Below are 21,567 nucleotides of genomic sequence, written 5' to 3'. Positions count from 1 at the left end.
CTTCTTTTCCTTCCGCTCAAACACTTTGAGAAGTTGCTCGCTATATTGTACCTCCTGGATCTCCCAACCGAGCTGCTTGACCTTGTGATGGAGACTTTCTCGTGTAGCATGTTTGGTGTGCGCCGCCAATGTTATGGTGTCATCTGACAAAGATGAGAGACCGCTCAAAAAAATGTCTCGCCCCTGCTGCAGTTAAAAAACTCATCAGTTACAAAATAAAAGGCCTGCTTGCCTTTATGACATCAGTAAGGGTGATGTCAGAGTTTCTTTGAATTGCCTTGCGGGTAAAACGTAGCTCCAGCTGGGTGGGAGCGCCAACACGCGAGTACGGGTGGCTTCTGTTTGCAGACCGCGCTCCACCCCGGGAACTGCGAGTGCTGCCGATAAGTGATTCGGAATCAGAGCGGTTTGAAATCAGAGAGTAGGTCTCTGAGCGTGGAAAGGGAAACGACTTGGGCTCTAAAGGCGGGGAGGTCAAAGTCATGACCTTCTCTTCCAGTGGTTTGGAAGGGTTAGAAATTTGGAAGGAGTCGACACGAGTTCGACCACTGGATCCTGATGTAACAGATACAGACGATGGAAGAGCATTATTGAGAGAACCTGGAATCATAACGCTGTCTAGACGTCGTTATCGGTGGTGAGTATTCAGCAAGAGATGTCGGAGTTTGAAGAACTTAGTGATTTTTCTTCTAACAGACCATGAGCACACCACGATGGAACAGGCAGAAGGGTGCGCTGCAACTGGGCTGGAAATACGAAATCATCACAGGTGAGTTCATCAAATGGTACAGCAGTAACTGACCGACTTTGTTAGTGTTCCCTCTGTACAATGTCCAAATTGCCGACTAGGGTTCGCGTCAAACCTTGCTGTTGTAGATCATCTCAATGATCAGGCGCATTCTTGTTGGAGCCGCGAGCCCACTTACCGCTTGCCAGTCCCTCCAGCTTTCCAACGAGGCGATAACAACCGGGAAGAGGTCACTGGCCAGTACCATTCAAAATCAGGCTACCTTTTTGGACGGGGACGAAATGTCTTACAGGAAATGGAGGATCATGATTCAGACCAAGGGCGCCGCAGAGCAATAAATTCATCGTACCCTTTCGTTGATCAGGCTGAATGGCAACTAGCAGAATTTCTCATCCAGCGGTTGACACAAACTGATATTAACAAGTTTCTGAAGCTAGATTGGGTGAGCGGTGTTATCTGTATCTGCAGTTCTGACTGCGCTGACCATGAGCCCTGCACAAGTTTAAATCCAGACCCAGCCCATCCTTCAAGAGCGCAGATCAGCTATTTGGCTGGATCGATGCATTACCAAGTGGCCCAGCGTGGCAATCAACAACACTCAAGTTTACCAACTACACAACCATAAGGCCAATCGAGCTAATCTGGCGTGACGGCCTCGAAGTCGTCAAGGATATCTTCGCAAACCCAATATTTTCCAACCATATGATGTACGATCCTCACATTGTTATGGTCGGCTCTGAACGCGAATACGGCGAATTCTTTACTGCCAACAGGGCTTTCGCTATTCAGGTATGGCTCTTTGTTAGTAGTAAGGCAGAATCACTCAGCGCTCTGCAGAACAACCTTCCAGAAGGTGCAACCATCATACCAATCATCCTTGCATCGGACAAAACACCCGTAACCAGGATGTCAGGTGGATTAGAAATGCACCCAGTGTTCCTTACGATCGGCAATATCCAATCTGAAGTTCGGATGAAGGCCACTGCTCACGCATGGAGTTGTGTTGCATTCATCCCGATTCCAAAGTTTGACGTTCACGGGGATTTTCAAACGCTCCTCCACGCTCGTTTGTTCCACAAGTGCATGGATTTGATATTCGCCAAATGCAAGGTGGCTACGAGGATCGGCGAATACATGCCAGATCCCATGGGTTATCTCCGGCACTGTTTCACTCCACTCGTCGCATACACAGCCGATCTCCCTGAGGCACAGCTCATTGCTTGTGTCTCAAAGAGCGCATCACCACTTACAATGGCTACCCAAAGTGACTTTGGTAGTGCACAACTTTTCCCCCGTCGAACAGGTGACCACACACTCAAGCTCATCTACGACTTATGCCAACGCGTTGATCCATGGAATGTACCGCTCTTCCAACGTGAAGCCAAAGCATTGCTGCTCAGCGGTGTTCATCAGCCATATTGGAGAGATTGGCCGTATGCAGATCCAAGCTCTTTTTTGCCCGGCGAACTGCTTCACACGTGTCACAAATATTTTGGCGACCATCCTTTGAAATGGTGCAAGGAGGTTGTTGGGGAGGATGAACTCGATGCTCGCTACAAGGCGCATCATAAACGAGTCGGGACACATCATTTTGGGTCCGGTATCTCCCACATCAGCCAGATGACCTGCCGAGAACATCGCGACATCGAACGGACCATCGTTGCCACGATCGCTGGCGCAGCGAACACAACCCCCAATTTCGTACATGCTATCTGTTTCCTCACCGAGTTCATCTACCAGGCACAGAGCCCCATCCATACCGACTCGTCCATTGATGATATGGTGCACTCCCTCGGCGAGTTTCATAGGCTGAAGCAAGCGATACTCGACACTGGTGCTCGGAGAGGCAAGAGTGGAACGATCAACAACTTCTCCATCCCGAAGATCGAATTGTTTCACAGTTTTGCGGGGTCTATCAAAGATATCGGTAGTTTGCTACAGTTCTCAGCCGATGTCAGCGAACGGCTCCTGATCACGCACTGTAAATTTCCTTTCGAACGGACTAGTCGCCAAGCCAGGAATTTTACCCTACAGGTCGTCCAGATACTCAATCGCGATGAAACCATGTGTCGTTTCAATCTGTATACCCTCTTGCATTCGCACGGCACACCGCTCGTGAATGCGATTGCAACCGAAGATAGTATTGTTGCAGAGACAGATCCCACACTGGCCTGGATAGCGCGTGTGCTCCCCAGCGAGCAGAAGCACTTCCATGGCCTGCATCCCATCCAAAACCATTTTCTGAAGGGAATTTTGTCCGTTGAAGCTAATGCTGCTTTTCACGTCACCGTCTCCCCCGATCACAAGTCCCTTTCTATCACTGATTTGCAATCTCTCTACTCCCTCCCTGATTTCGGCGCGGTGCTCACAGAATATATCAACGATTCGTCCCAGAACACCCCGACAACGGCCTGGACCTGTACACGAGATTCAGTCAGGACATGGAACAAATTTCGTTTACAGCTGCTATCTACCTTCAAGTCGCGAGTCGTGATGCCCAGCCAAATTGTTCAAGTGTTTCCACCATCGGACACCTTCCCTTTGGGTAATTGTGACGCAGTGCTCGTGCAATTGCCTGCTAACGATGGTGAGTATCTGACTGCCGTCGTTATTCATGCACTTACAAGCCTGTGCAGATACCTACATCGCACAAGTCCATTGCATTTTTCAAGCCGTCACGAAGAAAGGTCATACACTGCCCCGCTATCTTGAAGACTCTCCCCTGCTATACGTTCAGTACTTTCAGATCACAGCAACGCCTACAGAGGATATGAGCGCTGGCATGTACCGCGTGAAACACATCTATCATCGGGATGGCACAGGCCACCGGCAGCATCATTCCACTCACAGTGGTCACCTGTGCCATCAAGCTTATTCCTGTGTATGGGTCGAAGATGGATCGTACGATTAGTGCCGCAAACGCGATGGAGATCTGCGACGAATACTACTTGAATACGTTTTCTGACAAAGAGGTCTTCAATACAATGCACTCTGGTTTAATGTAGACGCTACCTGCTGCCCGTAGTACAATTGATTATCTGCCTGTGGTACATTTGATTGTCTGCGCATCTATTGAATCGCATCTATCGCATCGCATCTATGGTATCGCATTTCTGAGTATCGCATCTTAGCGAAAGATAACTATTATCAGTAGTAGTGCCACGGCTCGGCTATGGCTGGCTCCGGTTCGGTATTTACCGGTTTGCCAGAAGTTTGGCGATACCCGTTAGCCAAGCCACTGATCACTGACTTGGTCCGATTCATTAGCCATGTGAACCAGCTACAACTTTCACAAGCCAAAAATTTATGAACCGCGGCTTGAACCGCTTTAAGCCAGCTCAAGCCAGCTCAAGCTACGTGGTTGTGTGTAAGAATAGCTTTTTTGTTGCCTCCAGTGTTGTTGGTCGGATTCACTGGATTTCTCTACTCGTGGGCTATTGTTACTTGTATACACTATGGATAAGGTCCCCGTTCGAGTTGATGGAAGATTTAGGTTAGGAGATGTATTGGGATCCGGCTCGTATGGTATGTTATTTTCATATCATGATTACTGACTACATGTTGAATTTGACATTGAAACCCCATTAGCTGTCGTGTATCATGCGCGGAACATCATAAAGGATGATGCAGTTGCCGTCAAACTCGAACCCATCACCCGCTCATCTTCCGTGCAGCGCGAATACAAGATTTTGAAACACCTTGAAGGTGGTGTTGGTATTCCCCGCGCCCTCTGGTTCGGTAGGGAGTCGACATATCATGCTCTCGTTCTCGATCTCCTTGGGCCATCCCTCCACAGTCTCTTCCTTTCCCACAGCCGAAAATTCAGCCTTGACACTGTCATAAATCTAGGAGATCAGCTGGTCAGTCGGTGTGCGGATTGCATCATGCATGTACAGATCACTAACCCCTTTCCCCAGCTCTCACGTCTCGAATACATTCACTCGCACAGTTATATTCACGGTGACATCAAACCACAGAATGTTGTTCTGGGTCTTGGCGATTTGAGGCACACTGCCTTTATTATTGATTTCGGCATCAGCGAAGGAATTCTGGAATATGTCAACCAGTGTCCATATTCCATTTCGCCAAGGTCAACGTCTCACTGGCACTCCTGCATTTGCGTCAATCAACAATCACTTGGGAGTCGAACCAGGCCGTCGTGACGATCTCGAGTCACTTACGTACATGTTGATATACTTCTTGCAGGGCTCCCTTCCATGGTTAACCAGTGACCAAGAGAAACTTTCCAGCGCTTCCATACTCGAGCGCAAAGTGAACACCACCATCGAAGATTTATGTCATGGAATTCCTGTCGAGTTCGCAACAATTCTCATTTACACGCGCTCACTCGCGTTCTCAGAGGATCCCGACTATAACCACCTTCGCTCATTGCTTCACGTACTTCGTTCTACACCACCTGCACCAGCTGCGTGCTTGCTGGATATAAACCAGCCTGATGTACCTATCACACATTCCCCTCTACTCTTCGGACCCTGTGTAATTGAGGCAGTGCCTCCATGCCCGCCGCTTCGCAGATCGACTCGTGTGTGAGTAGTCCATTTATCTTAGTACTTACGAACTAATGTGATTGCAATTTGCAAGTTTGCGCCCACGAAATGACTCCCCATTACATGCAACATCTTCAACTCCACGCCGGAAAAGACTTAGATCATGATGCTATTGGACACCTGTATGGAGTAGTTTGTACAAGCAAGTACTGTACGCGTACTTTGTGATATAGTAGGATTCGTATACAATTTCTTACAACGAGCTTTGCAGCATACATATGACGTGGCGGATGCAATAACCACCGAACCAGATATATTGATATCTGAAAAACTTCCACTCCCACGCAGCGCCTCTTATCTTTCAACATCCTGCAGGCTGCAGCCTTGCCTGGAGATGGCCTTCGTAACTCGCGAGGGACTCATCGTGACTTCCTGAATCATCACAATCGGCAATACAGCCATACCACATAATAACGACGACTCAGTGAGTGCTTATCGATGGAAATCTTGTTCTGATCATATCGATCATTCAACTACACCTGAGGATGAAGACGTACATGCTTGATTTCAAGCCTTTGGACCCTCTGGAGTCTGGAGTTTCAAGCTGGAGTTGATTCTCTGCAGGTATGCACAATTGCGGGAGTTTTTTTTCACCCCCCACTCACCGCTGAATTAGATTTGACTTGCATGAGGCATGTATAAGTTGCGGACTCATACCTCGTGACAATTGTTCTCTGGGCTTTTCCATCAGGGACTCAAGATCACTGCACATCGGCATGTTCTGGGGTTTCCCCAGATGTCATGATATATCTAGACCGGTAATTCTGCTGTTAGTTGGATCATCATCACCACCACCGCCACCAACATGCCTCCTCGACGGAAGAACACTACCCAGCTTACTGCCAGAGTCGCTGTCGCTGTCCCCACCGTTGATCCAATTCCTCCCGCTCCTATCACTCCAACTCCCATTGCTGTTACCGCTACTCCCACAGCTGCTCCCGCTCCAATCGCTGCTGCAGTGAATGCAAATATACTTCGTAACCCTCAAAGGCATCGTCAGCGTCCCGTTAGATTTCGTGAAAATGCCTCAGATGACGGGGAATCCTTCCACCTTGAGAACGTCTCTGGGGATGAGGAGGACGAAGTGGTCAACCCACCTGCGCCTGCAGTTGGGCCTGCTGCAGGCCATAGTCCACTGCAGACCGCGATGAGTACCATTCTAACCGACCCTCTGGCCACTGGTGGCCGAGTCAAACTGCCTAAATCATCTGCCGATGTCCACTTCTTCTTCAGACAGGACCCTGACACTCGGTCGAATATATGCATAGCCTGCGAGTGAGTATCGTGTCTGGAGTCTATCATTTTTTCTGACATCCTTCACCAGAAAAATCCATGCGAACGACAACACTCACCACGTCATGTCATACCTTCATAGTACAGGCACTTCAGCTCGTCGTGCACACGCCTTCAACGACCATACTGAGACTTACCTGGAGGAGGCAGAGCGTCAGCACTGGCATGTCCTCCATAAGTCATCACGTTTGAATACTTTTTTGGATGAAGGCTGGACGGTCGCGACCATGCGTCAAAGGCTGAAGGATCCGGCTTACACACTAGACTCACTCGGTACTCCCCCTACTCCTGGCCCACTCCCCGGAACTAGCCTGTCAGTCCCAGACGACGCATTGCCTGCATTTAGTCTGGACGAAATGCACAAACAGATTGTCAAATTTATCATTGCGGACGACCAGGTGAGTCAATGTATACTTTCTACACACAATGTTTAATAATTGTCCTCAGGCGATAAATATCATCGAATGTCCGGAATTTCGTCGTCTGATCCGTCTTCTGCGGCCATCGGTGACCGAGAGCGACATATTTCACCGTACCAAAGTTCGCGAGTTAGTTATCGACGCTTTTCACGAATACTTCAATGCGTTGAAGAGGGATCTTGCGGTAAGTCTACAGCTGTCAAGACCCTACAAAGCGCCTTATATTTTTTAGGCCGCCCAGGGAAAGGTCGCATTCACATCTGACCTCTGGTCGGATTCTAACATTCGCCCATTCATGGCACTTACTGCTCATTGGATTGCTAAGGCCGACCACAGTTCCATGCTCGTTCTGAGGGCTGCGCTTATTGGATTCCATCACATTCCAGGCAGTCACACTGGCGAATTCCTGGCAGGAGTCCTCTTGCATCTTCTTGATCGCGCCGCTGTGACTAAAAAGGTCAGTGTTTAATTGTACCGTATAACACGCTCTGACTTTGTTTAGACTGGTCATTTTACCTTAGACAACGCCGCATGCAACCAGGTTTCCATGCGAGCGCTTTCGGAGAAACTGGAGTGCCGTGGTGTTGATTTTCACCCCATCGAGCACAGAATCCCATGCTTCCCGCATATCATCAATATATGTGTCAAGCATATTATTGATGATTACCACAATGCCGACTTTTCGCTCGTGAATGAACGTTGGGTAGTCGGCGATCGCACGATCATCAAGGCGGAGTACCTAGAAGCGGTGACAGGGAAAGCTATCAGCAGAGCTAGGGACCTTGTGCGCACGGTTCGCGCGTCCAACCAGCGACGTAATTCTTTCAGGGACACGATCATCACAGGTAACGAGAAGGAGTGGTTCCAAGATGACGCGGGCAAGACACTACGCCTCCCTGTTGTCGAACTCCTGCTTGATGAGGCAACCCGTTGGGATTCAGTCTACATCATGCTCAACCGTTTACGAGCCCTTCACCAGGTAAGGCATCACGCATGAAATATTTGTCATAAGCTAATATTTTACCCAGGCAGTAAATTTATTTTTCGACTCTCCCACTCAGCGCTCCATCAGCAAGTTCAAGTTGAGTCCGATGGAGTGGCAGTTCCTACAGGATGTCGAAGTAATCCTAGAGGTTAGTTTTAGTATCTTCAAACTTCCGGTCCATCTGATCATTCTATACTAGGCGCCCCACGCTGCCCAACAATCCATGTCGGGCGAACGCACTCCCATGCTAAGTGGTACATACCCGGCATTCGAAACGTTGATCGAGCGGTGGACTTCTTTGGCCAAACACGTCCCACACTGCGGCCCTCTTGTTGAGATAGGTTTGATTTGGGCAGATAAGTATGACGACAGGCTGGGCGCCACAAATGCCTATGCAGTCGCTATGCGTGAGTCTGGTATCTTTTTTAAATATTTGGTTGCTCACGATTACATTTATAGTTGTTGATCCTGCAGTCCGAATGTCATGGGTTCGGAGTCGTTGGGCGGAACAACTGGTTAAAGATGTAGAGAAACATATCATCGATCTGGTACTGTCTGTCAAACCAATAACAACGCAACTTTGATCTAATATTAGCACACACAGATGCATCAAAACGAACCACGAACAGCTCAGCACCCGTCGCGCCTCCAGCTAATGAAGTAAGACCTCAGCGACAACTGCCCTCACTAGGCTCCCGTCTTTATAATCTTCCTGACATTGGCGTCCTGCCATGTCACAACAGCGGCGCCCAAACAGTCGAGCAAGAATTCGAGGCCTACTCTACGGCTAATCTCAGCCCCAAGGGAACAGACATACTTGGGTTCTGGATGGTAAGCGTCCCATATCTCTACAATTAAAATATTTATTGACCATGAGGTGTTCACCAGGTCTCGGAGACCTTATTTCCGACGCTTTATGGCATCGCGATGGACTACCTCCCTATACAGGCATCTGCCGTTCCATGCGAGCGAGTATTTTCGTCCAGTAGTGAGACGGACACGAAGAAACGTAATCGCATGAGCCCGGTCCTGATGGAGGCCCTGCAGGTGGTAAAGTTTCTCGTGAAAAAAGAACGACTTAACTTTACGAAAGGTTGGGCCGCGTCGCAAAAGGCTATGGAGTATCAGGCGTTGGGCGAGGGAGAGGAGACTAACACTCTTTTGACATTTTCCAGCAGCGGAATGACAGGTGATGTTTATGACACCCTCCTCAGAGCTATTGCAGAGGAGGAGTGTGATGATATTGATGATACTCCTATTACCTACGACATGTGATGTTTGCTTTTACTCTTTGTTTCTTCTTTGCGCTACTTCGCAATGTCTCTCGCGTGGTATTATGATTTCAATTTTCAACTATATATTCTCTCTTTGCTTGACTGTCTTTCTTTCACCGCTTTCATTTGCTGAGTGTCACCTCGCTCTGATGATTTATGACATCGTGAAGGTGACGGTATCTACCATGCATCTTCTGCGCTATAATCCTCTCAGTACTAGGTGCGCCTTTTTTTCTCCCATCTTTATGATTGTTAAACCATTGTTATTAGAGTAGAACGGCTGATACGAGTGTAAGTCCCTCACCATACTCAGCCTGATCTATGGCGGCATTGGATATATCATCATGTTGTCCGGTCTCATTGTCGACGCGTCAGCTGCCAGTGGAATTTAAATACACACACGTACGTCCTCAACTAAATTTCCCCTTCTCTCAGCAGTTTCATCCTTTTACTTGACCGCACGAAACGCGCCGGTGCCAGCAGAGGGACGTCTCGAGACTCGATGGTACCAGTTGTTTTTCGTTTGGTTCTCCCCTTGCATGAATATCTTGGCGTGCGTCTTCACTTTTGTCTTGGTCCTCACGCCATCCCCTGAATATCCAACACCTGCAGATTCAGTGCCATCGACCCGACACGGTCGCATCCTCGACGGCTCTGTCTCCACCCCGAACCTTTCCGCCACATCACACAGCAAGCAGCCTTCGCAACAGAGCACAAAATCAACGCCACCAGTATCAGGTGTCGATCGCTGGCTATCCCCCGAGACATGGTGTGACGCGTTATTCTTTCCACGTCCGTGCCTGAGGTCTGAGCGCGCACATGGGCAATACGGAGGAAGTAGCGGACGAATCATCAGTCCACCAATCACACCTGTCGCTGAGGGTGCATCACCGCGCCTCAGTCCTGCTATACGTGGCGGGAGACCACAAGTGTTGTCAGCTACACATGATGTACGGAAGGAACACCATGTTTTGTTGAAATCCAGGTCGGCCGTTGATATCCTGTCTGGCCCCTCTATATCTGGCAGACCTCGTACTGCGTCTACGCCTCAACAACGCCCAGATCCAGATCCAGACCCAGTTCGGAACACAAGCCCCAAGGAAGATGAATCTGTACCGGGCCCATCGACTGTGCAACAGGAACTCCGTCCGTCAGCCTCTGTGCCATCGTTGACCCAGTAAGCTACATTTTTTGTAGGTAGTTATCTAGTAACCAAGTGCTTCTGCAGAGTTCTTGAAGAAGGCGAGGTTCTAGAAGCACAACGAAAACGGTGGCAACACCAGGCGTCGCATTCTTTTGGGAACAGCCGAACCCGCTCCCTCTCCCGCGCTCGTGCCAGGTCATTGTCACGAAGTCATAGTCGTCCTGGGCACAAGCAAGAGGGCAGCACAACCCTAGAATATCTGGCTGCATGCACGCTCCTAGGAGCTCAGAGCATTGCTCCCGCCGTCAACGCTGCATGTTCTTCGCACTCCCGATCTCATTCCCATTCTCATTCCCAAACTCATTCAAATTCTCGCGGGCGCTCTAGTTCGTACTCATTCACGGGCTCACAATCTCACTCCCTTGGTAAATCCAATTCACAAAAGTCGCTCTCGGATCCTCAAAGCACTCGCCATGTCCGCAACGAGTCCTAGGGCAAAACTGCACTGCTTAAAGCATGCGCACCTTGCGGAGATCTGAGTGATTTACTCGGCACACCTGTTGACAAGAGACCAGCCCTGGGACCAGCGACAGAGGAAACCAACGTTATTCATTTGAGTGACCCTGCGGGTGGTTCGCACAACGGAGCTGGTGAGGAAAGCATCATCATCATAGGGATTTCTCCAGCCCCTACTACAGCAAGCGGGGAAGGGGTCAGTATCGCACTTTCGTCCCCCCCTCCTGTTGACGATCACTCCAGCCATGATCCCGAACTCACGAGCATGCCCAACCATCCATATGCCACCGGTGCCATATACACTCGGTATAGTAATCCATCTTCTGAGCATGAGACGGCTCATCAAGGATATTAGAGAGCACCTCAAAAAGAAACTGCCTAGCTATGGAGGACGCTGATATGGGACGGCTTATCTGATGGTGGTTCGTATCTCGAGCAAGCTGCTGGTATGACGGTTGCGGATCAGTCACCCATCCTTGGTGAGCACGATATCAATACGCTCCATGTTACTGCTAACCATGTGATGTTAATCCTTTCTACGCCGCCGCCGCACCCTCTTACTCCCCAACTTCCAAGCTACCTCCATCATCTCCACTTTTTCACCAAGAAGGCTGGCGCTCCCTTCAAACGGTCATTTTCACCCGCCACCTCCAGCGTGTCCACGGCTAGAACGACAACGGAAACTTGCAGAGGTGCTGCGCACACAGGCTGAAGCGGAGGATCGGGGAGAGGATGTGGAGCGGCAGAAGAATTGGGAATGGACGATAGAAGAGAATGAGGCGAGGAAGGCACGGAGAGCGGACTATGAGTTTCATGGTAGGGGATTTTGTAGACGATGCTCACGCGGCTCGACGGCGCTACAAGAACTCTCCGCTACCGCCTTCCCGACCAAGCATCTTCAACACCCAACGCCGCCACCTCGATCTCCACGGGACCCGCGCCCTTTTGCAGCGTTTCTTCGTCACGGATGGCTCGCGTAGCTGCCGTGGGGGAGAAGCGCAGTATAATTCCTGATTTACTTTAGTTTTAGATCGAACGCTAACGAAATAACGACTCACTGGATCTTGGGGGGCCATTAGCGCTCGTGTGATTATCGATCATGCGTAGGTAGTTTGATCTTCGATAGTTCTAAATTAAATTCTATTTTTAATCTATAGTTTAAAATAAATATTTAAGCCCCCAAATTGACTTGGCTGGGGTTCTCGAGCTGAGTCAAAGCTTAAATTAAATAAGCCCGAAGTCACATGTATGGCCCCGGCTTAAACCGGCAATAAGCCGGAGCCACGCCAACACTAGGCTCAAATGACCGGACCGAGCCATATATTATGTAAGCTTAATTTGGTACACAGCTAGCCTAATTGTAGCTCCGCTCGCGGCTAAAGCCGGCCTCAAGCCAGAGCTGCGGCAACACTAATTATCAGCCAGATACGGTGAATTATATTGGTGTTCAGCATCTCCACCAATCGCATGAGTGCGCTACTGAATTCGTAAGGGTTCGTAAGTGTCCGTAACGCGCGTAAGTCAAGCGTTCATTTCAGTGCATTTGCTGATGCTATACTCACTACTAGCGGCAGCCAGCCTGGAGTCTGTTCGGATACCCAATTCCTGGACCCGATTAGGGTACCAGGTATAATGGATAGCTAACGTTTGCTTGTGATCAGAGTCGGCCCGCTCTTTGTCCTCACAAAAATTGCTCAAAGTCGACGCAATCTGCATCTGGGACCGGACTTGAGGTCATACTGGGCCCCAGTGGGCTCATCCGCGCCATCATCGTACGATAGGCGTTCCAGAAAGGACACAGGTGACAGCGAAGGAATGCTTGCTGCATCTGCGACTGGTAAAAAGCTCCTTCGTCTGAATGATCGTGGAACTGAGAATGTGACGGAGCAAGGAAATTGCCAGGTATAGCAGGCGGCGGAATCGGGGTCCCAAGCCTTTTCAGAGGTTGGAGTCTCATTCTCAAATTCTTGCTCTGGCGGGGACAAAGCGACTGCAGGAGCACTGCCCGTGAGCGTCCCAAAAACTTCCGTAGTGGAGAAACGAAGGTTGAGAGCCTTGCGCTGCCTGATGATGATAGAGAATGGCTTGAATTTAGTTTGGCACGACTTGAAGGTTATAGTTCCGACCTTTTGTGACTTTCACCATCGGCCCACATAATTCCTCGTCCAGCCTGTTAGGTCGCAGAAGCTCACGATGACCATAAAGCCGTACAAGGAGGTAAAGGGACATACAGTTATGCTAATGGTGAGCTTGTTGAATGGAGTTAGGTTATACAACCACGTGTCTCTTGCAAAGAAATGAGCGATTGCCTTTGGGTCCCATAGTATGACCCTGGATTCTCCCAAGGCGAGGGGGACCCTGTACACTGGACCGTACTCTACGGCCCAACGTTCATATAGTTCAGTGGTAGCGATGGAGTTTAGCACTGTCTTGGAGAAGCCAAACACCCAACCTGGGCTTTGAGGTCCTCGTATGCGTGTCGTTCGTTGGCTTCGGCGATAGACTTGCAGGAGATAGAGGGACACCAGTATCAGAGCTGAGACGCATATCGTTGAGCCTGGCAAGGACCCCGCGAGGAAGAGGTCCTTAATGGCCAACCAAATGTCCCTGCTAGAGTGCAACAAACCCATGGTCGTGAACAGCTTGAAGGATCGTCTTCAATCTGTAAACGGTCATACATATGTACTGCTGGCAGCAAAAGGGCATTTGAAATGCAGGACCTGCGTCTCATAGAGATACGCGAAAAATGACGCAGCGGCGTATGCAACACGTTCGAAGTCAATTCGAACAATGTGAACTCTGAGCGTACCAATCATACAGGTCAGATAAGTTTACCCCGGTGTGGCTAACCATCAGAATACCCTTTGACCGTGGGAAATCGAGCTGACGAACCTCTTTAATTATTCGCGAAGTTTGGTTAAGTATCAATTGATTCAATTCATCGCTCAAGCTTGTGGTGATGCAGTGACGTTCAGTCTTCGAGCACATTCAAGTTTCAATCACGCTCAAACTGTCAAGGTCGATTGAAAGGACCATCGAACATAGAACCGAGCCCTTTGGTTTACTTCACCAAAAGTCCGGTTTGAACTTTGAACCGTCACGGTGGTAAGTCAGGACCATCTCTAATATTAATGGCAATTTACTGATACGGTATTGTATCACCACGCGGATTATCTCATGAGTCATGATCTGGGACCTCAAGAACATCGAGCTTATCAGAAGCCCGGAGACAACGATCGGCAGCTAGGTGGTGGTCGAGTTGACGCGCGTATATGCATTGTTCGAGTTGTTTTCAATATCTTTTCTGAACGGAATTTGAATATTGTCAAAGTGTCGAGTGCATTTTCTTGCAATGTAAAGCCCGGCGCGCAGCTCAATGGCAACATCTCTGGTTCCATTTCACATTGCATTCCCACTGCTTTACCAGAGGGCACGCAGCGTTATCTCGAGACGTGGGCCGTTTGATCAGCCGTGAACACTTGATTCTTTGTTAATTGATTTCATTAGATCTCTGATATTGGTCTCGTGGCGAAACAGCGGAACAACAGAGATTTTAAGTATAGTTCCGAATGCATTCTTCTTGAGCTCTTACACTGATACAGGGACACAACTTTTGGGGCAATGGTATGAACCACAGACTTTGTCACTCAGATCCGCTTATGAGCCCATGAGCCTTTGTTGACGCAATTTGTTCGGCTTCCCTGTAAATGAGCGAAAAGCAATACCACTCCAGCCTATAAATATGATATAGACATGTCCCGAGATCCACGATTTGACATTGACGTGCAGTTTTCTTACAGTAGTATATACAGTGGTATTCCATAGCTTCAGACCGCAATCAAACCTCATAGCGGCGCACCCGGAGGGGCACACCTCCAGCCTCAGCACTCCCGACCACACTCGGTCTTGGCAAAGGCCCAAAACTGTCCACAATCTGCACCCCAGGGCCATCCGCCATCTCAAACACGAAGTTTCGCACAAGCACGAACAGCACGGCCTAGGATGAGACCAAACACGGTCAAAACGAATCGGAACCAATACTCGCAGTAAAGTGAACGGCTGCATACCTTGAACTCTGTCAATGCAAATACGCGCCCCAAACACATCCGCGGGCCATCGCCAAATGACATCAGATGACGATAGCCATGCAGTGTCTCTCTAGCCTCACGTGTGTCCTCGTTCAATTCGAACCATCGGGAAGGTTTGAACTCCTTTGCGTCAGGCCCCCACATGCTAACAGAGCAATTGAGTGCAGCGAGTGGGATAACGACCACTGTCCCCTTTGGGATGCATACGCTGTCGGTATAGGTACCGGTCGCCGTACGCATGGGTTCACTGAGCGGGATTACGTCTTCTTCCGTAGCCTGTCATTGTCAGTTCATGTGAGTTGCATTGAATGACTGTCGGATACGCACCGATCGTATACTTTCTGTGACCGACGGGTGGACGCGAAGAACTTCATTCGCTACAGCGTCTAGGTAGGGAAGCTTATTCGTAAGCTCGTCGTATGAAGGGGATGGCCCGAAGCCTAGACACTCGTTGCGAAGCCGGGTCTGCATGTCTGGATTCCTAGCAAGTTCTATCAAAGCCCACTGTGAAGTTGAGAAACGCGGGTGAAGCAGTGAGCGATTCGAAACTTACTGTCATGCTGGCTGATGAAATGGAATGAATGGTGAGTGTGCGGTTCTTTTGCTAGACGAATGCACGTTACCTGAAGTGGTCTCAGAGCCGGCGAGAAGTAGAGCCCTTGCCTGGTGGAGATAGAAATCAGTGTCACATAGCTCAGGGGACTTCTATGATTATACCTGAGCTAGTACTTCTTCGTGAGTCATTCCCGCGCTCTCACCGGAATCCTCAGCTTTCACTGCACAATAGTTGTAGCGTTTGCAATTCGGCAAACGAAGGGCAGGACTCACGAAGCAAACCCAAACATGATTTGTCCCCGCGCTCCGCGCCCCCAGTCTCTTTCTCCTTGCGCGTCCGCAATAACATCTCGTGGCATATTTTACCAAAGATCAGGCTCTGTTTCTGTGAGAACCGTGTGCGACGCCATGGTAGCTTCAGGATGGAAGGAAAACTCTGTGCAAGCATAATCACGTCGTGGGAAACATTAGCAGGTAAAACTGATTCATTCACGACGTGCACGACATCGGAGTCATGTCCATCGAGTGCGCCGAAGTCATGGTTCAGGATGGCTATGCCAGCACTGTCAAGTCTACGTGGCGGGTGCTGGATGAGACGCAGCCTGGTGGAGAGCAATAGATATACATACGCGATGTGATTCATCCTGTATGATATGTCTGAGTACGTGGGTAGGAAACTTTGGGGAGAAAACAAATACCATTGTTGAACATCTATTACAGCACAGTGAGCTCCCTGGTTCGATTCTATCTCACCATCCCATGCGATCGTTGTCTGTGACCTATTTGGAGTACAGTGACGGGCGAACTATCAGTGACTGACCTTGTGAGCAGCATCTAGGAAAACAGAAGTCAGGTTGCGGATGGCAGCTGCGGTAAAGGCAGGGTTGAGAGCCTTGCGCTGCCTGATGAATGACAAAGAATGGCTCGGATTTAGTTCGGCACCACTTGAAGGTCATAGTTCCGACCTTTTGTGACTTTCACCATCGGCCCACAGAATTCCACGTCCAATCTGTCAGTGGCAGAAATGCGGCATGACCATATATTGTACACAGAAGTGAAGGGACACACCATTATTTGAACGGCGGTGTTGTTGAACGGAGTTTGGTTATACAACCACGTGTCTCTTGCAAAGAAATGAGAGATTGCTTTTGGGTCCCATAGTACGACCCTGGACTCTCCCAAGACGACGGGGACCCTGTACACTGGACCGTACTCTACAGCCCAACGTTCGTATAGTTCAGTGGTAGCGGTGGAATTTAGCACTGTCTTGGACAAGCCAAACACCCAACCTGGGCTTTGAGGTCCTCGTATGCGTGTCGTTCGTTGGCTTCGGCGATAGACTTGCAGGAGATAGAGGGACACCAGTATCAGAGCTGAGACGCATATGGTTGAGCCTGGAAAGGACCCTGCGAGGAAGAGGTCCTTAATGGCCAACCAAATGTCCCTGCTAGAGTGCAACAAACCCATGGTCGCGAACAGTTTGAAGAATCATCATCAATCTGTAAACGTTCATGCATATGTACTGCTGGCAGCAAAAGGGCATTTGAAATGCAGGACCTGCGTCTCATGGAGATACGCGGAAAACGACGCAGCGGCGTATGCAACACGTTCGAAGTCAATTCGAAATGCTTTGATTTTTCATTCATGTCCGAACCTTCGCATAGGCCTGAATTCCCGAAGGTCCCGGGATACTGAAATCCACATCCAGATCTTGCCACATTTACAGTGCGAGTCCGCCGCGTTGGTAACAGCTTTGGGATGTATAAATTTGCAGCATCCCTCGGAATCGGACCGCTGAATGACAAGTCGCGTTCGGTTCAACGACTTTTCTCAACACCGGACCGAACGTATTTGAACGCGTTCAGGACGTTCGGTTTGGCATTCGACCGCTGAAAGCATCCAAAATTCATGCAGAAAGGCTATAAGAACGCATACGACGTGTACACATGCATGTCTCATCTGTACTGGCTCAATTAGATATACGCCATATAGGTAGAACAAACGCGAGGCAAAATGGAGACGGCGAGTGTGCGGATTGAGTGGATCCCGGAGATGAGCCTGTGTGGTACGTAACAGTTAGAAAAAGTGAAAAAGAATCGAGATCGAGGGGTGCACTGTTTTCGCGTAGATAACAGAGCGCAGAAGCGGGGTTCTGAAGAGGCTGATTCCTCCATTGTGTCGAACGGTTGCCTTGAGAGGGTGGGAGTATGCAGGTGGCCGCGCGGCGCAGTGATGGTGTTGAAGGGCATTGTGGCGCGAGAACTTGATGAGATCAGATCAATATGTGTAGCAGAGCAAATTACGAAAGCTCAATGGCAGCCGCACCCATACCTGATATCTAACACCAAAACTTAAACTATACCCTGATTTCATCTTCCTGCCCGAAAATATAAGGGCAGCCTGAGCGATTCGATATTCGACTGGGTGCCGTTACCCTTCCTTAACGTTGGGTTTAAGGGCGAGCGAGTCTACAAGAGCCATGCAAGACGGCATTACCAGCACTGCGAGAAACCGATGGGTCACGACTTGATGAATCGTGAAAAAGCAGAAGAACGATGTAGATCATCATATTATATAATGTTGGCAGTGAATACTATTTGCATGATCGTGGGAAGTCGAGCTGTGTCACAGCCTGAGATTGATTTGCACTTGGAGCAAACTTGGAGTCATTTATTCATCGAAGCTTGTAGTGATGCGGTGACAAGTTCATTGCTCGAACACATTCAAGGCAGCTCCAACGTTCAAATGGTCAAGCTCGAGAAGGGCCGTCAAATATAGAACCAAACCCCTCAGTTCACTTCCCGTTTGAACTTTGAACCGCGGTAAGTCAGGACCGAACTCTTCATCACTATGTTCAACTTCTGCATAATCTCCAATGGTGATCTAATGATCGTGTCGTGTCGCTGTCAAGCGTCGTCCCCACCTTGTCAAGCCCTCGTCAACCATGCCGCGTCAAGTCACTCATACTCGCGACACACTCGTATCAAACATCTACCAGTACTATGCCAGTTTGCCAAACCCTTTGTGCGTCAAGGCTCACTAATGCCACGTCAGCCCCGTGTCACTGACGGGTCAAACCTCATCCATGCCACGTCAATGCTGCGATACGCCTCCCACATGCCGCGTCAGCATCTATCTGACTAACTAATAATATTTAATTGTGACAATCCAATATGTAAATCATGTCTGAAGCAGCTCCTTTCATTCCGTCTCCCATGGCATAGAGAAAACACAGTATCGCTCCTTTGGAAATTTATATATCCATGGCTTTGTAAGTGCTTCGAGACACGGAGTGAACTCGCTGTAATCAGGAACTAATCGGGTATATGATTAGTACCCTATATATATATGAAGGAGACGATGTTACTGTACTCACCTAGTATACATACCGTAGACCAAAAGAAAGAAGACGGTCCTAATAGTATCGCTGGGACTGTTGTGCGACGTCATGAATTTGCAACGAACATGAGCACCTTAAGTCCTCGGCCCTGTTGCGGTTACGCGGTTTCCGTCACTTTTGCAAGGCTGTAAATCCTACTGGGTTTCCAGCTGGCGAATTGAGCCCTCGCCTGATGTATTTATGATATCGCCACTGGTGCCCCAAGCAGGCAAGGGGTTCGTTGTGCAATTTGTCACACTTGATGATGCACTCTGGCATCAAGCTCCCTGCTGGACATTCTGGCGTTGGCTTCTTCCACGATGTGATTTGAGTGTCGTGGTTGACGAAGTAGGACCGACCGAGTGGTGAATGTAAGCATGAAGACTGCGTTGTCGAGATATTGTCGTTCATACCCCTCCATCTCATGCTCTCTCCGCATAGGAGGGAGCGCCTCATTCCCTCCTGCTTAATACTGAGTCGATCAATCGGTTTCACAACGTGATTACTCACCTTCCCAAAGTGCATCCTGACGGTGCTGTGCTCCATAGGGCGGCAGAGTCTCCGAGCGCTTCACGGGCGAAACAGTGTAATGACAGAATGGCGCGATGCCGGGAAGATAGTGGTGGATCAAATGAAACTCATTCGCAAAGACAACAAACCATAAAGCTGTATGAGTATTCTAATATTACTGATCTCATCTATAAGTGTTTCTTCTTCGCAAATACGTGTATGTGCGCTAGTCCACGAACACTTTGTAGCCTCTGGAAAATGCTCAGCGTCTGATACAACACAACCACAGGCTCGTCCACTCACTGGGGGATTGACAAACCATGCTGTTTCCCACTCACTCTCTACCCATCTCCGTTTCACGAAACCATCTATTTCCCTTCCAGCATTCCTCACCATCTCTTCAATCTCTGGACTGCCCCTTGGGCTGCGAACCAAATTCTCCATGGTGATTCCCCACTCTGCCAGCGCAGGCAGACATTCCGGCAGGGTTGACGGCGAGGGTGGAGGCTTGTTGTTGCCCGTAAACCCGCACAGCCCATCTTGTTGAATTCTTGCATCTATTTCCGCTGGGATGAGATCCATATGGAAGACAGGCACTCTCGACCAGATGAGTGTGTGTTCGATCTCGATAGGGACGGAATAAGGCCAGTCGTTCTGAATGATACTGATCAACTCTGAGTCGTCCTGTATATCGGATTTGAAATATTCAGGCGCGTCCGGGGGAAGCGGTGGGAGTGACTGGTTAGATTTAGATGGTGAGATGGGTACGTCCTTAGGTCTGGTGTGACTATCGAGTGCTGATGGTAAGAGCGAAAGGGTATCTGGTTGTCCCCACTGAAGACGGTGGTTGATAAGGTAGTTCACTTCAGGCGTTGAGCGATCTCTATATCCTGACTCTACGTTACCCACCCATTGAACCGTGCTCTTTCACAATCCCTGGAGACCATGCGTCATATCTCTTTTGCAGTGCCCTGTCACGCTTTAGCAGCCCGAGATCCCTAAGTAACGTTGCAGAGTCAGCGTCTTCGGTCTTGTTCATGTTGATGATAAAATATAAGTACCCTGAATTCACGAAGGTCTTGAGCTGGTCCCATGTGAACTTGGCTGGGTAGTGCGCGAGCAGCTCTTCCCTTGTTGGAGGTCCTGACAGAGTAATATGCACGATTTTTTGAGAAACGTTATCTGGTGTATCCAAGGGTGGCTCTATGGTCATTGTGATCGACGCGTGGCATCGTTCGGCGTTATTGCTAGCATGCAAATATTGTAAGCTCTGTTGTTCGTTGTTTACCAACAGCCTTAGATCCAAACAAACTGTTGCCAAGAACTCAGAACTCCGAGTCCAATATCATTTTCACTACTTACTACTAGATGTCCACTAGAGTTCGCGCATTTTGGGGGTAACGACTATTGCTCCTTAATGCACAAACATTTTAATTTTTGACAGCTCGATAGCCTGACATCGAAATCACAACATCTGCTAGTTTTTCTTTCGTAATTCGATGTGTTGAGCCCGGCGGAGAGTTCGAAGTGTTCAGGATCAGGATCATCATTTAACAACACGTAATACTAGTGCTAATAATATCCAACCTTTGTTTGTCAGCGTTTGACAAGAGATTCGGTTCATGCTATTTGCTATCATACTTAGAAGGGACAACCTCGCCTACTCCCTAGCCTCCTTTTATCTCTGCTTTGAGACGAGCATGTCAGATAGAACAGTGAGTTCAGAAATGTTGCGGAAGATAATGCGTGTATCAGCGACAGACGGTGGAGGCTCGCACGTCGGGCGTGAAAGTTGTTGAGGAGCCTTCGAATCTGGCGGTGGACCTACCAGACGTTGCACATCATGATGCAGGTACGATCCCTTATCTAACTGTCATATTGTTGTCATTTCACAGTCTTTAGTTATATTCTTCCGTTCTAGGGGTAGCGATGCGTGCGTTCTGTGATATCACAGATGTGCTACAGCTGTTCATGGGTCTTGACAGTACGCTATGTCACCTGCAAAGTCCTGAATGCACATGCGGGATCCAACGTGAATGACGCGATGAATAACTTCCGTGATCCTGTGTGGACATTCAAGATTGCAGA

General features: G+C 49.0%; 5 protein-coding genes across 5 annotated transcripts; 2 read left to right on the top strand and 3 right to left on the bottom strand.

Annotated features, from left to right (window-relative positions):
- Positions 1 to 713: 713 nt before the first annotated feature.
- On the top strand, positions 714 to 3,753 carry DEU56DRAFT_915826 (uncharacterized protein; the record flags this gene model as incomplete). The annotated part of the gene is made up of 5 exons (XM_041357791.1): positions 714 to 769; positions 815 to 1,190; positions 1,250 to 3,335; positions 3,385 to 3,532; positions 3,582 to 3,753. 5 exons carry the CDS (start codon positions 714 to 716, stop codon positions 3,751 to 3,753), a joined length of 2,838 nt encoding a protein of 945 aa, XP_041205238.1.
- A 5,893-nt stretch (positions 3,754 to 9,646) lies between these two features.
- On the top strand, positions 9,647 to 11,927 carry DEU56DRAFT_958915 (uncharacterized protein; the record flags this gene model as incomplete). The annotated part of the gene is made up of 5 exons (XM_041359293.1): positions 9,647 to 10,464; positions 10,516 to 10,748; positions 10,947 to 11,143; positions 11,330 to 11,426; positions 11,602 to 11,927. Exons 1-5 carry the CDS (start codon positions 9,827 to 9,829, stop codon positions 11,925 to 11,927), a joined length of 1,491 nt encoding a protein of 496 aa, XP_041205237.1. The 5' UTR covers positions 9,647 to 9,826.
- A 373-nt stretch (positions 11,928 to 12,300) lies between these two features.
- Positions 12,301 to 13,797, bottom strand: DEU56DRAFT_532928 (uncharacterized protein). Its single transcript, XM_041346664.1, has 3 exons — positions 13,179 to 13,797; positions 13,074 to 13,117; positions 12,301 to 13,011 (listed from the first exon to the last, which is right to left on the bottom strand). Exons 1-3 carry the CDS (start codon positions 13,575 to 13,577, stop codon positions 12,642 to 12,644), a joined length of 813 nt encoding a protein of 270 aa, XP_041205236.1. The 5' UTR covers positions 13,578 to 13,797; the 3' UTR covers positions 12,301 to 12,641.
- A 905-nt stretch (positions 13,798 to 14,702) lies between these two features.
- DEU56DRAFT_903300 (cytochrome P450) lies at positions 14,703 to 17,267 on the bottom strand. The gene is made up of 11 exons (XM_041356633.1): positions 16,659 to 17,267; positions 16,556 to 16,599; positions 16,411 to 16,492; positions 16,344 to 16,369; positions 15,864 to 16,192; positions 15,753 to 15,811; positions 15,659 to 15,698; positions 15,589 to 15,599; positions 15,363 to 15,539; positions 15,015 to 15,311; positions 14,703 to 14,944 (listed from the first exon to the last, which is right to left on the bottom strand). The coding sequence occupies exons 1-11, from the start codon at positions 17,055 to 17,057 to the stop codon at positions 14,786 to 14,788; spliced, it is 1,623 nt and encodes a 540-aa protein (XP_041205235.1). The 5' UTR covers positions 17,058 to 17,267; the 3' UTR covers positions 14,703 to 14,785.
- A 2,321-nt stretch (positions 17,268 to 19,588) lies between these two features.
- Positions 19,589 to 20,715, bottom strand: DEU56DRAFT_861927 (uncharacterized protein). Its single transcript, XM_041355338.1, has 3 exons — positions 20,389 to 20,715; positions 19,783 to 20,342; positions 19,589 to 19,730 (listed from the first exon to the last, which is right to left on the bottom strand). The coding sequence occupies exons 1-3, from the start codon at positions 20,690 to 20,692 to the stop codon at positions 19,668 to 19,670; spliced, it is 927 nt and encodes a 308-aa protein (XP_041205234.1). The 5' UTR covers positions 20,693 to 20,715; the 3' UTR covers positions 19,589 to 19,667.
- Positions 20,716 to 21,567: the final 852 nt, after the last annotated feature.

The sequence above is a fragment of the Suillus clintonianus genome, assembly GCF_016758775.1.
Source record: "Suillus clintonianus strain FC179 chromosome Unknown DEU56scaffold_74, whole genome shotgun sequence".
Taxonomy (NCBI): Eukaryota; Fungi; Basidiomycota; class Agaricomycetes; order Boletales; family Suillaceae; genus Suillus; species Suillus clintonianus.
This window is presented reverse-complemented; position numbering and strand designations above follow the sequence as displayed.